Below are 16,983 nucleotides of genomic sequence, written 5' to 3'. Positions count from 1 at the left end.
CATTGGTCGGGGGTTTCTGTCAATATCTCCTTAACGAAGCCTTGAACAACATTTGCGTTAAGAAAAAATTGTTTCAAATCATCCCCACGCCCTCTCCCGCCGAAACACCCTATTCAAGGACATCCAACATTTTTTGGACACCCTGTATAATTGCAAATGGGATTATCAGGAATACATGTGCAAATACATGTGAAAGGATTGATTGCGTTTGGTAAATTCCTTGTCGAGCTACACCACAGCATAACAATTTCGCACCAACAATGATTTTAAACAATAGAAGTGTCGATAAATTTTTGCAAATGGGAACATCACGAATTCATCTATTATAAAATGCGGAAGGTTCCATCGCGCTCGGTAATTTCCTCACCGAGTTACATCATATAATAGGAAGTTTGCGATAACAATAGTTATAAACAATACAGAAATTCATAAATTTTTGCATCTGTGATCATTGCGAAAACCTCTCCGGCAGAAAAATGTAAGGGGTTTCATCGATTTCATCGGTTTCAGGCCAAACATACGTGAAATAGTACGCTTTTTGCGATAAAAAGTGATATAAAGTGGTAAAAAATAAGACAAGGACAAATGTTTTGTTATGGGACCAAATGGCAAATGCTCTTCCAGATGCAAGAAGTTTCAATCTGATTGGTCCATCCGTCTCGGAGTAAGAAGCAAGACAAAATGTTTCTGTTTAAAAAAAAAACGGGTAAAAAATGACAAATCACAAAATGTTTCTTTTACGCGACCAATTGGAAGAAATATTCGACAAGATGCAAGAGGTTTCACTCCGATTCATCAAGCCATCTCGACATAATCGGCAAGCATACCTAAAAATCACGGTTTTTTGGTAAAAAGACGGGTAAAAAATGACAAATCGCAAAAAGTCTTGACAGCAGGATCGCCGGGGGAACATGCTCTACAGGATGCAACAGAATTCATTCCGATTGGTCAAGCCATATCGGCGTAATCGGCGCATTTACATAATCAAAATTACGTTTTTTTGGCAAAAAAAACGGGTAAAGAATGACAAATCGCAAAAAGTCGTGATAATGGGACCACCAGGGGGGGGGGCATGCTCTACAAGATGCAACACGATTCATTCCGATTGGTCAAGCCATATCGGCGTAATCGGTGAACAGACATTAAAAAAAAAAAAAATATATACATGTCGAATTGAGTAATCTCCTCCTTTTCGAAGTCGGTTAAAAAGAATCTATCACTGCAAGAGATGATTCAATGTCTGGCCTATACACAATCAGTGTACAACTGAAAGACAGAGAAATGATCCTGGAATCGTCTGGCAATTCAAAAATCCATCAAATCGCTGTTTGTTGTTTTGTTGTCGATGGACACGTAAACAATAATTCGTCTTCACAGTTGACACGATAACCGTCGTTATTTTCGAGACACAAAGAGTTCGAAGAGATTTTAATCTACGTAAGCGTCGTTATCGTTCGACCCATCACATATAAAGAAAGACGAAAATTAAGAAAACGCCAGTAGTCTTAAAAGGAAAGTTCGAATCTTCGTGTAGCGTTCAATGAATTGCGCCAGTGACAATAAAAATCGTGATAAATATCGAGTTCTTTTCGGTAAGGCTGATAAGTTTGTTCGTGTCGAGTGAGTGTATGACACTATGTCAGACTGCTTTAAAGTTTGGGGTACAGTGTTAGAATGAGTAAAAAGTTTAGCTAAAAATTTGTTGCTCATCGCTGGTAATATTAGAATTTTTAGAGGAAAAATGGCCGCTGGTTTCAATAATTTTCAACGGGTATCTGGCCGCTAGTATCGCGAGCGTAAGGTCAGGGTGGACATGATATTTCCTGTATCGAGCACAACAAAGGAACAAAGCAGCTGTCAAAGTACCCGAAGCGTGTAACTTGCCACTTGAGTTAAGAGAAGTCACTGCTGTTCGTTGATCGATAACGCAAAACCAACTATCAGCGATTTTAATTGCCGTGTAGAAACGAGGGAACAAAGCGTTTCCTTTTTTTTATGGAAATGAACTTGTCAAGTCTGGGTCCTTCTGAAAGTCCACAGAGACTATCCAGAATAGAAATGAATATTTATATAATTATATAAAGTAATATAAGAAAATAATAAATAATTAATAATTATTTTCTTATGAGTGTACTTGTAAATATCGATTGTTACTCCATGTAATCTCTATGTGTTTCGAAGAAGAATCGAACTCGAGGCTCGAAAGCGTTGATTCGATTACTTATAAATACTAGCAAAGGAACAAAAATATTGAATCGCTTATGCGCAACGCCTTGGGCAAGACGTAATTGATAGGTTCCGAGGTTGCATACCGTTTTCCATATACGTGCAACAAGAACTTATCTGGACTGACGTGCGCAGTTACGTACATTTTTATTGTCTTACGATACGTGCTATGATTTATGATATCGCGAGCAGCCACACCACCGATTCTGTGACGCATTACGTAACGAAATCTCGATAAGCTGTTTCGGAATGCTTTGGGAGTTCTTCCTATCAATGTTGCAGCAAGAATATATTTCCAAAAGGATTTTTACTCGTAGCCTCTTCGCTTTCTCGATTTTAAAGAGTATTTTTCGCGAACGGAAGGATACAATTTAATTGATAAAATCGCTGGCGTTGATCCGCGATGTTGCACCTTGGCAACTGTCGTGCAACGATAAAGAATAGTTGTGAAATTGAAACCTCGTGGGTTGCGTGACACTTAGAAGCCTTATGAAAAGTTTATACTTTTTATTAAATATAAATTCTTTATTCGAATTTTTTCTAACTAACGCGAAAGAATTTGGCGTTAGCCACTTAAAATTGGGCTATGCACGTTTGCTCAAGAAATCAAATTGTTTACGAACGATTTTCTAATACTTAAGAAAAGATAGTGGAGAGTAGACGAAGATAACATTTAACAATTACTCGAATATCATCATTTCGGTTTTTTATTTCTGCACCATACCCAGAAGTATGCCGCGGATGATCTAAAGACTAGCAGTGAGTTGAGATTAGGATTTTGACCATTTTAATCCTTCCCGTGGATTTTTGAAATCCGATGGATGATCTCCCCCAGAATGCCACTCAACAATGACAGCATCATTGCTGTTCCAGAGAAAAATGCTTCCGGTGAGTTCGATGTTTCTTTTTCCAATGGAAAAAGTAATACTTACCAGACCAAACGTTATTTTCAAAGAACCAAGAAGTAGTTTCTTTCCTAAAAAATAAAATAAAATGAATTTAAACTCAGCGGTAGGGAACATGGGCAAAGATCTTCACGAGAAGAAGCCAGCAGACTTCGAGACGGCCATTGCAGCCGCCGGAAGCGGAAAGTTTCAGTTCCTTCTTCTTCTGGCGGTCATTCCAGCGGCATGGGCAGGTGGAATGGACGCTACGTCCATATCGATAATTCTTCCGACCATAGAGTGCGATTTGAAGACCACACTGTTCCAAAAAGGAGTCCTGAATGCCATCACTTTCGTTGGTGGGTAGCATCCTATTTGAACACACAAGAAATGCTTCGTTAGATGGTTATTAAGAATAATATATAGAGTGAAACATGTCATTTGGCCAGGTCTTTTATTTTTATTATCTACTAATAGAATAAGATTTTCTTTATTACAAATTGCATGGCTCAAATAGTTCTTTCGTTAATTTTAAATAGGGATGGTTTCAAGCGGGTTTCTATGGGGCTACGTAGCCGACGTTCGAGGCAGAAGGTCTGTCGTCATCTATGGCTCCATGGCAGACGGAATTTGCAATATTCTCACGGGTTTCTCGCAAAACTTTTGGACACTAGCGTCCTTTAAGTTTATCAACGGTGTTATGTGAGTGCTCGATTATTATCTGACTCATTAAAGTCAATATTTCATAATTGAGGATCCCTTATCTTCCCACCTGATTTCAAACAATTCTATGTAATTTCTCATGTTTCAGACTAAGTGGCCCTCACGCAGCAATAGTGACATACTGTTCCGAGTTCTACGGAATCAAAGGAAGAGGGCGAATCCCCCTATTCGTCGGATTTTCTCTTATATTCGGGACCATCGTGGCTGCAGGTACTGCTCACACATTATTGAAATAAAATACATGAAAAAATTCACGTGACTTCTCTAGAAGTATATTAATAAGCATAAAAAGTTTCATTTCGATCCATCGAATAGTTTTCATTTTAAAAACTCTCCAAGACCTATTTCAATTAGTGTCTCCATGATTGACTAAGTCGCTTTACTTTTTAGCACTGGGATGGTTGGTGGTCCCTCAACCGTGGTCCATCGTCATCTGGAACGGTGCTTTCGTTTTCAACTCCTGGAGAATTTATCTCTCTCTGTGCGGCGTCCCGACGCTGTTAGGCACCGTCTTTCTCTTCCTGTTTCCAGAGAGTCCGAAGTTCTTGATGTCGCGCGGTCGTAACGAGGAAGCGATGAAAGTCTTCAAAATGATTTACAAACTCAACACGGGAAGACCTGCCAACGAATATCCGGTAAGATATCCGAAATGGCAGTATGAATAGCTTTGGTGATGGAAAGCGTGTATCGGAATGCAGATGTTATCGCGGAACTTTGTGAAACTAGGTCGACCGCGTATCTTTGAAACTGCTGAGTGTAAAGTTTGTTTACGGAGAAATCGATTGTTTTAAAGATTTATGTATGCAGTAATTCAAGTATCTTTATTTACTGTTTTACCAAGATATTGGACTTGGCAGACGAATCCTATCACAAAGCGTCTAGCGACGCTAACCTGAATCAGAAGTCTCAGAAGACAGCCATTTTCTTTTATCCGCACTTGCCTCGAATCCTCTTGGTCACTCTTATTCAATTTGGAACGATGTTGGCGTGAGTAAATCAATTTCTGTTATGTATGTTGTTTGATTGTTTGGGAGAAGGAATTTCTCATCGGATAATATATATAAATAATAATTATCAGTACTCCAGTTCTTTTTCACCTATTGTAGCTATATTTTCTTTATTTCGATCACATTTAAAACGTTATGCACTCAACAACTATATGCGTGAGCGCACGACTGCTTTCGAACGCTTATCAATCACACGAGTCGTTAATTATGATAGTAGCGTTTAAGTCCATTTATCTTTGTTACGAGATACGAAAGCTTTTTACACGTCGATCGGCTGGACGATGTCTATGATGATGTTGATAAGCGCTACTTAACTCTACACTTTTGGTAACCACCGATAAGAAAATTTATCAGACATGTGACTGATGCAGTTTTATTTTAATATTTATTAAATCTTACCTGTAGAAACCCCATCGCACAATAATGCACTGCTGACATAATGAACAGATCACATAATTAATCGTGATCGATCGCAGAGTGTGCCTGGGCAGTAAAGAGAAGTTAAAAATTAATTAGGACGCTGTTAAGTATCCATATTTTTATCAGAACGCGAGAGCAAAGTACATATCAGCTGACTAGGTGCGGTATGACGAACGACACGCTCGCCTTATCAACCTAATACGTCGTTCTCGTGCCATGCATAGTTGCATGACGTGTCGAGATTAGTTCGACGTCAGAAAGAAAGATTTTTTATTCCCTTGGACGTAAATTTCGTTTGTTGATAAAAATAATATTCCGCGTACCTCAAACTTTATATGTAGTAATTAATATTTGTATACATGTATAATCATCTTTTGCAGCACAAATACTATTCGCCTGTGGCAACCGGAGCTGTTCGTGATATTGGGCAATTTTGTATCGCAAACTAATGCAACAACAGACCAGAAAACAACGTTTTGCGACATCCTGGACTTCTCCACCAACGCAAATGGCAATTCCACGACAGACGGGACAAGTTGTGTAAGCGTGAGATCATTGAGTTTATACTTTCTGCTAGTATAGAAAAGCTTGCGTTAAATTTCCACGCAGAATGAGGCAGGAAAGAGAATCTGCACCTAGTTTTTATATCTAAAGATCTTATTACAAGTTTGCACCTATTAGCTCACTATTACTCGCGATGAAGGATCGTTCGAACAATCTTAGTTTCTAAGATTGTAACTGGAGATCGAAGGAACTTTATTTCCTTCCATTTCCCTCCTATTTCCTTGTATCTCCTTCGCGGGTCTCCACTCATGTATTACTCGCGGGAAAAGAATCATTTGTTGATCCTTTGTCGCGAGTAACAGCGAGCTAATGGCTGCGTACTTGTAATAAGATCTTTAGAAATAACAAGTAGGCGCGCGGAATGCCGCGCGTTACAAGTGTAACTTCCTAGACAGAATTTATACTTTTGATTAAGTTACACTTTTCATTTATGGTTTCAAAGTTTTCAGTAATGACATGTTTTGGTGCACGTTTTCTAGGCCGTCATAAACGAATCGGTTTACATGAGCACTGTTATTATGTATACCTTTACGATCATTTGCATCCTGGTGGCTACTCTCGTACTGAAGATCATTAATCAGAAGAACTTGCTGTGTGAGTATTTAACCACTCTCACCACTCTTTTTGCAAAGATTATTTATAAAGTGGGTTCCAAAATTTTCCTGCTAAAATCACATATTCTTTCTTGTTTTAGTCGTCTGTTACGGGGTGGCACTTTTCTGCATAGTGTACTTGAATTGGTCTTCTAACGCAATGTCCACGTTGGTACTGATGTGCACATTCGTAGGACTGATGACCACCAACCTTAACGTTGTCGTTAGCGCAGCTGTTATCCTCTTCCCAACTTCGTTAAGGTACTTTGTCAATAAATTCTCAGTTTACAAATGTTAATCGAATAATTGGGTTCATTTTCATCTTCTGGAAACCAGGACCATCGCAGTGAGCCTGGTGTGGACAGCTGGAAGACTAGGATCTATCGTCGGAAGTCTTCTTTTCCCAGTTCTGCTAGAGTATGGCTGCCTGGCGCCACTGATCGTCCTGGCAGGCTTCGTCATACGTAAGCCACGCTCTTTACTTCGTGATCCAATATTTTTCATTATGGACGCTACCATAATTCCTCTTCATTCCAGTTTCAATCGTGTTAACCTGTTTCTTGGCCGCCGCTAAGAAGACCACGACCGGAGGAAGCTGCCTTCGCGCAAGCATTCACGGATTCGATATCGCTTCCATCCGCCCAGAGTTCGCGCAGTAATTCTTCGTTGAAAGCCAGTGAAGCGTTTCGCCGAGTTTTCGTTTGGTTTGCTAAGGGAATATCTCTGGTTGAATTGGGCTAAACGAAGTGAAGAGCGCTCGAGGACGAGCAAAGGCCAAAGGATCGCGAGGATGCGATAAATTCAGATGCATTTGCGTCACGATATCCAATTGCTTGCCAAGTTGTCGTCGAGGGAAGGATACTTGGCGTATCCTGTCTAAAATAACCGATATTTCTATGAAGTACAGATGCGATTTAATACTCAAGCATAAAGGACAGTAGACCTGACCTAAGACATTCCATTCAGAATGATATCAATTAATCACACTTCATTCCTGGTCACTTATCTCACAAAGTATAGATTTATCATTCATTGTATACAGTTTTCTATTGCCACATTGTTTTGTACGCATGCAGTATTCATCACTTTTCATTCTACTTCTATTAAAAGTAATAAAAGTAATACAAATTCCAACCGCTTACGCTCCGAAATCACACCAAATCTGTTCAAAATCCTCACGCTTCTTCTCACAGCTTTATTATTTTACATGGAAGAACGAAGTCGTTGCGCAACGTCGTCGATGGAAATTTCGCAGCCTTCGACGTCCACCCTTCACGGTCGCCCAGGGAGGATCGATATCGATCCGAAACGATGATCGAGCGCTTCGAGGACGAATCTTACGGCGTTCCTCGCGCATCTGCGTGTGCATACGGCAAGGATGTGCACGAGGCCTTGGGTTTCACTTTCGACACATCCTGGAGAGCCCTCCAGCCTTCACCCACATGCTCGTTCTTCTCGATCCCGTACACACGCCGCCTGGAGGCCCCCAACAGCTTTCGTGTGGACGGGGCTTTATCTCGCGCCCGGGATCTCGACACGTTCGCGGCGGCCACGTTGATCGAGTAATTACGCGTGTCCATAAAAGTTCGTACGAGAATTACAATGGGAGAAAGTCAAGGCGTCGCGGACGCGCTCGATCGCGACGCTCCTTCACGGTCTGTTCCTTGGTCAAACAGCACGATCGATCGACTGGACTGGTATTTTTTTTATTTTTTTATATTGCTAGATATCTCAGAAACTGTTTAGTGCTCGAGGTTGTATAGATCTGCCGGCTATTGAATTTGAAACGAAGCAGAGGTTGGCCAATCTTTTATGCGAAATTGTTTCTTCTAATTGTTTCGATGAACATCACTTAGCTTTCTTTGAAGCATTCTCTTGTTAGGTGCTTCTATTTAAGAATACGATAAAGTTTCAACCTGTGGCTGCATACAAAAGTACAATCGCCGCTCAAACACTTCAATTTTACAATGGGCGATGAAGAACAAGACCACGAAATGGTTCCAATGGGTTAAGAAAATATTCCCTCGCCAGCACGGAAAAAGGAAGCAACGGAAGCAAGAACCGTACCGTTCAAAATTCCTGCGCGTTTCTTTGGTGTTCCCCACGAGAACAGAGTGGCGCCTAAGACAGCATTCCGAATAAATTGCGGAAGGAAAGCATGCGCGTTGTACGCGTGTACCGGTCCAGGGAAAAACGCGTTGGCATTGCGTTTGCGTTCTTCCCTCGTTCGTCCTTTCCCTTAAAGGGGTATATTCATTGCTGTGAGACTGACTGAGAATTTACACTAAACAGTGGATAAGACACTGATAACTAACGAGCTGCGTCCTTGGTTAGTTCAAGAACCTATTATTTAATTCTCAAACTGGTAGCACCTACTCCTGCTGGCTGGTATGGAGACCGAACAAGGCTTGCCCTCAGGGGTGGAAATGAATTTATGCAGAGTCTTCTTGGTTCAGAATCGCTTGGAGCATACATTGGAATACCTCTCTTTGTGTAGATATTTCTATTTATGTTTGGTGTTACTTAGGATTAATCTAGTCAGAGATACAGTAGAACCTCGATTATTGTATGGGAGCCTGCGCATGGTCGCCATTTTGTCTAACTATGGTTCTACTTTAATTTCTTCCGTTTCTCTGAAGCTAAGCTTGATACGGCGAATTCTTGCCATCGATAGCCATATTTCATCCATCTACAAACATTTTTCATCCAACAACATTTGTTTGTAACCTACCAAGATCTTAAATTCACTAAAAAATGAATGACGAAAGGTGAACTGTTGCGACTCCTCCAGATGTGCCCCCATAATCAAACGCAGGAGTCAAGAGGCGTGTCTTGTGCTCCTGTGAGAGCGGACCCGCGATTCTCTAATAATTCTTTACGGGCCCGAAGACGTCGTATCGCGATTTCACGGCCGCTATTCGCTCGATCGTTCTTTCCCCGAGAAATAAAACAGACCCCGTGGGTACGACCAGTAACAGCCAGTCGCATCAGAAACGCCAGCGGGCTCGATACTGTTAACTTTTCCCGCGAAATTCTCGAATCACCGTCACATCCGTTGCCTTTCTCCTCCTAGAGTCGATAACGATGCGATATGACTGACTGTTGGGTCGATCCAGCCAAGCATCGAACGCGTTAGGGTTCCGTTCACCTGAACTCGCTCAGTCGATGCTCCTCTCCAGGCGAGACAGTCACTTATATCTCAGTTATTTATATCTCGAACGCGTGGAACGTGTTATCACAGCAACTCCCGCTTTCGAGTGACAATTTTCCCTGCCCCCCACCATTCGATTCTAACTGTGATTGATCAAGTGAGATTTTTATTTCGCGTTGGATCGAATAAATTATTTCTATTTTTTATTCGTCCTACAGATCAATGTCTACGTATTTCATAAATTGATTTTGATCATTTTTATCAACTAATAGCTATTTAGTATGCATCACTTCCTCGAGATAGAAAAGTTTTCTTCTTCCTTCGACGCTAATCATTTGAGCAACGACTAAGTACTACTTAAAATCATCGTTACTTTGTTCGAGTTTATATCATTCCTCGATAACGTTTAAAACGGGACAGCCTGCACATATTTATTTATTATTGTTTCTTGTTTCTGCGAGGTATCGGTATCAGTTCGTACTTGACACGCAATCCTAGGACCGCGCGAGTCGCTTCGAAGGAAGAGACGCAACGCAATGACGGTTTTTCATCGAAACACTCGGAGTCGCAGAGGTTGTTCGAGAAACGACAGGAAGGTGTAAAACGACAGTGGTAGTTGAACGACTGCGTTCAGGTGCTGGCTGGGACCCTTTAATTAATGGCGCCGACACGATGACACCACTCCGGGCGAACTTCATTCGACTGAAATTAGCGCGGTTTCCTTCCGGTAATGGCGGCGCAGTGGCGGTGATCGAAGTAACGATTGACAACAAATAGTGCAGCGAAACGCAGAGAGAGGAATTAGTTTGAATTTAACACATAAGAATGCAGTAATAGAAGTGTAATGTGTATATATATATACGTTTATTAATGAAAACTACCAAATGGTAATCATAACTAGATACGTTATAATCGAAGCACGTGTGCCAGCCACGCAGAACCTAAACCATGGCAGAAATTAAACTTGGACTGTTTCGGGGATCGCGTACACGGGTCTTTGGATCGGTATTCATCGAGACGTGTCGCCCTCACGTTGCCTAATATGCTAATCGTCCAAGTACATTACAAGAAGTAATAAGAAAGCATTTCAAATTAACCAGTCCAAATTTTCTGATTTCAGTACATTTTTGTCGAGCCTCGCTCGTTATAGGAACGCAAAGGGTTAACATCTCCAAATTAATTAAACATTCATAGTCGTTGCAGGAACCTCAAAGGACGAGTCATCGATCGACCTGTAAGTGAATGTCTGCTAGTTTACGCGATACAATTTTGGAATAATAGAATACTCCAGTAGTCTAGAATGAAAATAGTAAAACTCTGAATAACGTGAACTAGTACAAGTGCTAGTACAAGAAACCCAAATTCATTGAAAATTCAAAGTAATGGAATTCCATGGAAAATAATCGTTCGAAAAGTGCATTCTCGAGTCGCTTCCCAAACGGGTCTGCATATCCACTTACCCAGATATACAATGTATAACTCGCACGCGATATGCTCGCTCCGCGGTGCATCGCATTACTTTTCATTTATGCGCCTACCTATGTAAATGAGAGTATTATCTGAAGGTATCTACCGCTACGTAGGATCCGCTATGCCTATGGAACACCGTGCGACTCTTCGCTCCTTACCGTTCTTGTTCGATTCTTTCTCCCTCGGTTATCCCTGGCCAGGACCTCTTCTCCTTGTTCGCTTCCCGTTGCTACCTCGACGTCGACCTCTTCCTGATCGTTGTCTTTCGTGGTTCCTGGCTTGTGCTTTCATCCCCTCCTCCTTAGGTGTTCATGTTCGCCGTACTCGCGCTTCTCACCTCGGTTGGACTCTTGTTTTCCTCCAGCTGAACTTTCTTTGCTCGCCAGATTTCCACCAGAGATTACCCGACGCGCCGAGTTTCGCGGTTGGCGATCCTGCAGCTCTGCTCAGACTGTCCAATGTGGGAGATAAATTCTGACCAATTTTTTCTGTTATCTCTGCTCGTTGGAGGTGTTTTCAGGGAGCTTGGATGGCGAACTCGGCCTTGAGGAGCCTCGAGGACGAATAAATGGATCGAGATTAAATGTAAATACAGGGTAGACTGCCACGATACGTCAATTCTGGATAATAATTGGCTCATCGAAGAGGAGAATGTAATTACTTGAGAAGGTTCGAAGGACGATGATTTGAGAGGAACGATAGGTAAACGATCTTAAAAGGCGATTATGTACTCTGGATTTTAATGAGTCCGTTACGGTTATGGTTGGTAATTGTGGTAGTTAGGTTTGTGTTTATATTTCATTTTGAACCTTGCATTGTGCTTTTTTAACTACTTGTAATGAAATGAAGGAGATCCTTGAGTTTAGTGTTATTTGAATAGGCATTTTTGATCTATAACTACTAATTGTCAATGATCGATCTGTGTGGATGTTTTTCGCAGTCGTAAAGTATAATGACAATTCCGTCACGGGCGTGAGAAAGCCATTTCCGCCGGAGTCAGTGAAACTGAAAATTGCCAGGGAGCGTCGCCAGTAAGACACTTCTTTTTCTTCGCGCCTAGTCTTCTCGTCTTCTTCATCACTATAAAACCAATTTACAAAATTGAAACTCTATTTCACTGATGATGACTCAATTCAGTTTCAATAATAGTTCCATTTCCTCCCGAGGCACAAGAACTTCCCCAATAGTTTCGCCTCATTAATTATCATTTACAACTCGGTATCTGAAGCACACTCAACGTTCGTTGATTAATTACGCAGACAGATGAAAAATGCCTGAGTAACACGGCGACTCGATAAATTCCTGCACTTATCGAGATCCCCGATTGCTACTGTCCGTGAAGACGCAGCTTCCGGCGACAATGACGAAGCAGTCCCCCGTGACAGGTCCTTGAAGACCACCGACGAGTAGGCGAGTGACAAGCCTAGAGGGAGATTGTCACCCTGAAGAAGCGACTCAATCTGCGACGGATGTACCGCTGTCGTTGCTGCCGCAAAGAACTCCCGCAGCAATTAAAACTTAATGCATCATTGTTTGACGCTGGGATCATCCCACGGTTTTCACCTTCGAAACCGCTAATCGTTCCAATTCTTCTTCGTCGTTCAATCGTGAACGACAGATTTTACCAGTGAGAAATATTTTTCAACGCGGGCTTTAATTAGCAATTACGGACGTTTATTTTATTTTTAGTCGGCAGGGTTCTCCGAGTCCCAACCCTTTATACCTCGAGCCTACCTTTGTAAGTAAAATAGATATAGTAATTTGTAACAGTCACACGAAAGTTGCACCGAAGCTCCGAAATAGATGCTTGAATCTATCTTACTCATTTGTACTCTTTCTACTCGAATACTCTTCATTTTAATCTTTACAGAAATCACCCGCAATGGGTCGTTTACGTACGGGTTATCGTTGGCGACCGATCGAGATGATGTGGCCAGCACCGAGACACGGGCATCGATGGCTCGAGATCGACTCCTGTTCAATGAAAGATATCGTTGTCAATGTTGCAACGTGTCCTCGGGTCTTCGATCGCTCTTGACCAGTCATTATCGAGCCCACAAATGCCTCGTTAATCTCTTCGTGCGCTGATGTAACGATGCAAGGCGTCGTGTATGCGATATCGGTTGGATCGAGTACAATGTGTTGTATGATCTCATTCAATCTGCGTTACTTTCCTCTTCGGTTGCCCTACAGGTACTTCGATCCGAACGCGAATCGCGATACGAACTGGGTCCGCAGTGGTCTGAGAAGCATCTAGGAAAATTACAAATCAGCGATGTAGAGATACGAAAAGCTTTAATGTTTAGTAGAAAGAAGTAGTCGTTTAATATTGATAAAGGAATAATGGTGAAATTTGGGCGAGAGTTATCAAAATTAATATTATAATATAATATTATATATATAATATATATGTATATATGTATTAGTTATATAATTGTTACTGCTTGTTTGGACTACAATGGCAGAAACTGTACACTCGTAATGTTCAAGCCTGCGGTCGAGTTCCTACGAATTAGTGGTAGCGACTCAGTAGTCTACTCGGTGCTCAGCGAGTAGCATCAGTCACTGTCAGCCTCCGAACTGTGTTATAATTCCATGTTATTGCAAGAATTGCAATCAAAATATACTGTTACGATATTAATCGGTCTCCTTGGTCAGATTCCAACAGAGTCTAAACAGTTTCTCCCCGAACAAACAAATACTGCCAAGTCTGGCGATGAGAACGGCGCCATGGAATCGTCAGCTCATCTCAATCACCCACGATATCCTGATCTACGCGTAGAACATCACCTTCGAAGTATTCTTCGCGTTCTATTTTACGGAATGGTTCGTGTTTCCATAAAGAAGCAATCAAAGTCGATTCACTTTCGTCTCAAGGAAATTCGCAAGGAAACACAGCGTCCTTGGTTATCAGGACGTGTCTACGACGCAAAGGATTCTCGTTATGAGGCGACGATCGTCCTTGCTTCGAGATAAAACTGCGATAAAGATCCCCTTTGCGGGGTTGTGAACATTTCCCTTTTCGTGATAAATAAAAATCACAAAAAATTCGAGGTTCAGTATTTCTTAAACAAATTCGAAGTTGATAAAGTGATGACTTAAACTCTCCTTATTTTCGTATAAAGTAAATTATACTAAAGTTTCATAAAATTCCGTCGCGTTTAGAGTGCAGAAAATGACCCCTTCGCCTTGGAATGGCTTCCCTGTAAAAATTGCGATGTGGTGGTTAAAAGCACCAAACTTGAACGATTTATATTTTTTAAACGAATTCGAGATCAGCAAAATCATGACTTAAAGTCCTTCTAATCTTGCATCAACTATATTGTACTAAAGTTTCATAAAATTCCCTCGCGTCTGGAGTACAGAAAGTGATCGATTCATAGCGAGTGGCAGACTCAACCGCGTCAAATCAAATTCTTCGTGGGAAGCGTCTCGGCGGCGCGCGGTGGTCGTCGAATCCCACGCAATGGAATCCCAGCGTGTCGTGCGCGTCGAAATCTATATCATCGCTCGATCCAAAAGGCAATTATCGTCCGAGCGATCCCCAGACCGGTCTCGTCGTTCATCCACAGTTCAACGGCCCCCCTCATTCCTAAGGACTCTCGTCCCAACGCGTAAGTCCTCTACTTTTTATCAAGGTCTGATTGAGATCGAGTCTTTCGATTCTGCATCCCGAGACCCACGTTTCTAGTTAAGCCTGATAGACGTCCGTGGTAATTAATGGAGGGAACGCGTTACATAATTGCCACGGACGGCTAAATGGATACACTGTCTCGGTTTTGCCCCGTTTGCAGCCGCTGACCGCGTTATTATTTCCCCCTGTCAATTTCACGGTCGCTGGGGAGTTACGTGAAAGGTGAATTTCAACGGATAACGCGATTGCGTAACGGTCGGGATTACGTTGTTGCCCCGTAGCGTCGAGGCATCCCGGTTGCGTGAGACTGATGCTTGTAATGGGACTTTAACTGGCCCGTTTATGTAAAATTTGTTCGGTAACGGCAGAGGAACTCCTCGTTTAGCGAGTGAGCTAGACCGAATTTTATGTTCATATTTGGTTACATTTTTGGATGGCAGAGTCCTTGTTTGGAGGTGCTGAGCTGCGAGGACCTTGGGGTCTCCATTGACCCTAGCAGTTCCTGACTTTTTATGGGATGCTCTCAAATACCCCGATAAGCATGCATCAAGGCACTTGATGAATCTCCATTTTTCTCGAACAATCAGCAACAATTCTGCAAATGGAAGTCTACATTGCAACAGGTCTTTCCTCAGGCGCGTAAACTGGTAAGTTGTAGCAAGAGATCGTAGTCCCCTGGTTTTCGTCGCTTTTCCTGTTATTTATGATACCCGCAGGAATCCTACACGTGGGTTGCGAGTTTCAAGCTAGAATCATTAATATTATTTTATTTATCTTGATACGCGTATTATTTATTATCTACCAAGAAATGTAGCTACGTCACAATGATGGACAGTTTTTTTACAGCAAGTTCCCATGTTTGTTTTCAAAAATTAGGGGAAGAAAGATCCAGTCCGTTACCTGAGGCGTTTACGTACAATTAAAATTCCAGGAACAAGTGATCCTTGAATTTACGGGGGGTCAGGAAACTTTTCGCGGCAAGAACTGACCGCTCGCGGATGAAACTGGTCGGTGGTCGGTAATTAGCCCGTTCAACCGCCGACCGGTAGGTCCCGCGATGCGAAGCGTAACTTTGTACGTTTGAGTAACGTCAAACTCGTTTCCTGTTATACAGAGTTACATTCAGATCGATATCTTTGCGCGAAATTTTTCTCGGTAAGCAATTTAAATTCAGTCGCCGTTTCCTTTTACGAATCCTCTTTCTTTATACGAAGACAAATCGGGAAGAATTAAAACTGTTCCTTCGAAATCGTACCTAAACATCTTCGAGATTTTATTTTAATGTTGGGAATCATTAAAAATTGAGGTCAGATACGCCTGATGTCTGGCAACCTGCGAACTGGAGGCGCGCATGAGACAGGCCTGAGTATATCCAATGGCGCAGTTGAGAAGACATACTTCTTGCGTAATAGAACTCATACTTGTGTTGAAGTATAGGTCATTTTTCTGTTGGAAGACCGATATTTGCTGCAAGTTATACAATAAGTGTTGGATATCGTTTAGGTTAATCTGTACCTCCTGTACTGTACCATCTAATCTTCACTACTTTAGGTTAGTCAGTAGTTTTATCTTCATGGGATAAGTAAATATTTGTAAGTTTCAAACCTAGTCATCCGTCCATACACCAACTAAGCATCCGACCCTTGTACCCTTACTCACTAACTCCGAATAACTCGTCCGACTCCTTAATAGCCTACGATTCTCATTGGTCCTTCCCCTTATTTCCACCACCTTCTGAATCCTGAAACACAAACCTTTATAAGGCACACCCAAACTCCTTTCTCGAGCTTTTTCGTAACATAATACAACAGAAGTAGGAACGTAGCGGTAATCTAGTTTCTAAGTACCGAATTGTATTAGAAACCGAAGTTGAAATAAATCGGAATCTAACATAAGTACACATAGTTCATGGAGAGACTCTCAGAGCAGAAGTTCTAGATCATACACGAAGAAATCGAATCAATCTGTAAACCATTTACATAGATAACTCGATAATCACACGAACTGGGGCGAAGTCTATCAGAGTCTATCAAAATTAACCCAAAATGCAGGCTCGAAACGCTGAGGACACCCGTCGTTCTCAATAAAGTTGCGGTGTTCGCAGAGTCCGCCGTCCGATCCAAGCAGAGATACTTAAATGTCCATCCTGGTAACTGTACATGTTCCCATCTAAAGCGATCTCTGTCAGGGCGGAGCAAGCGAGAACGAGTACGGAAATTCTATGCGCGCCTCGTAAATTTCGCGGGGGTAGGCGACGACGGTGCTCGGATAGTGGTCGACATTGAAAGTTGACGAGCGGTGCTTGAACGTT

General features: G+C 41.9%; 1 protein-coding gene across 1 annotated transcript; it reads left to right on the top strand.

Annotated features, from left to right (window-relative positions):
* The first annotated feature begins 1,512 nt into the window (after window positions 1-1,512).
* LOC128873277 (synaptic vesicle 2-related protein-like) lies at window positions 1,513-7,625 on the top strand. The gene is made up of 12 exons (XM_054116737.1): window positions 1,513-1,592; window positions 2,955-3,114; window positions 3,236-3,469; window positions 3,650-3,812; window positions 3,922-4,043; window positions 4,224-4,468; window positions 4,675-4,820; window positions 5,641-5,800; window positions 6,304-6,418; window positions 6,519-6,678; window positions 6,754-6,881; window positions 6,955-7,625. The coding sequence occupies exons 2-12, from the start codon at window positions 3,048-3,050 to the stop codon at window positions 7,074-7,076; spliced, it is 1,662 nt and encodes a 553-aa protein (XP_053972712.1). The 5' UTR covers window positions 1,513-1,592; window positions 2,955-3,047; the 3' UTR covers window positions 7,077-7,625.
* The last annotated feature ends 9,358 nt before the right edge of the window (window positions 7,626-16,983 follow it).

The sequence above is a fragment of the Hylaeus volcanicus genome, chromosome 1 (genome assembly GCF_026283585.1).
Source record: "Hylaeus volcanicus isolate JK05 chromosome 1, UHH_iyHylVolc1.0_haploid, whole genome shotgun sequence".
NCBI classification, from domain to species: Eukaryota; Metazoa; Arthropoda; class Insecta; order Hymenoptera; family Colletidae; genus Hylaeus; species Hylaeus volcanicus.
This window is presented reverse-complemented; position numbering and strand designations above follow the sequence as displayed.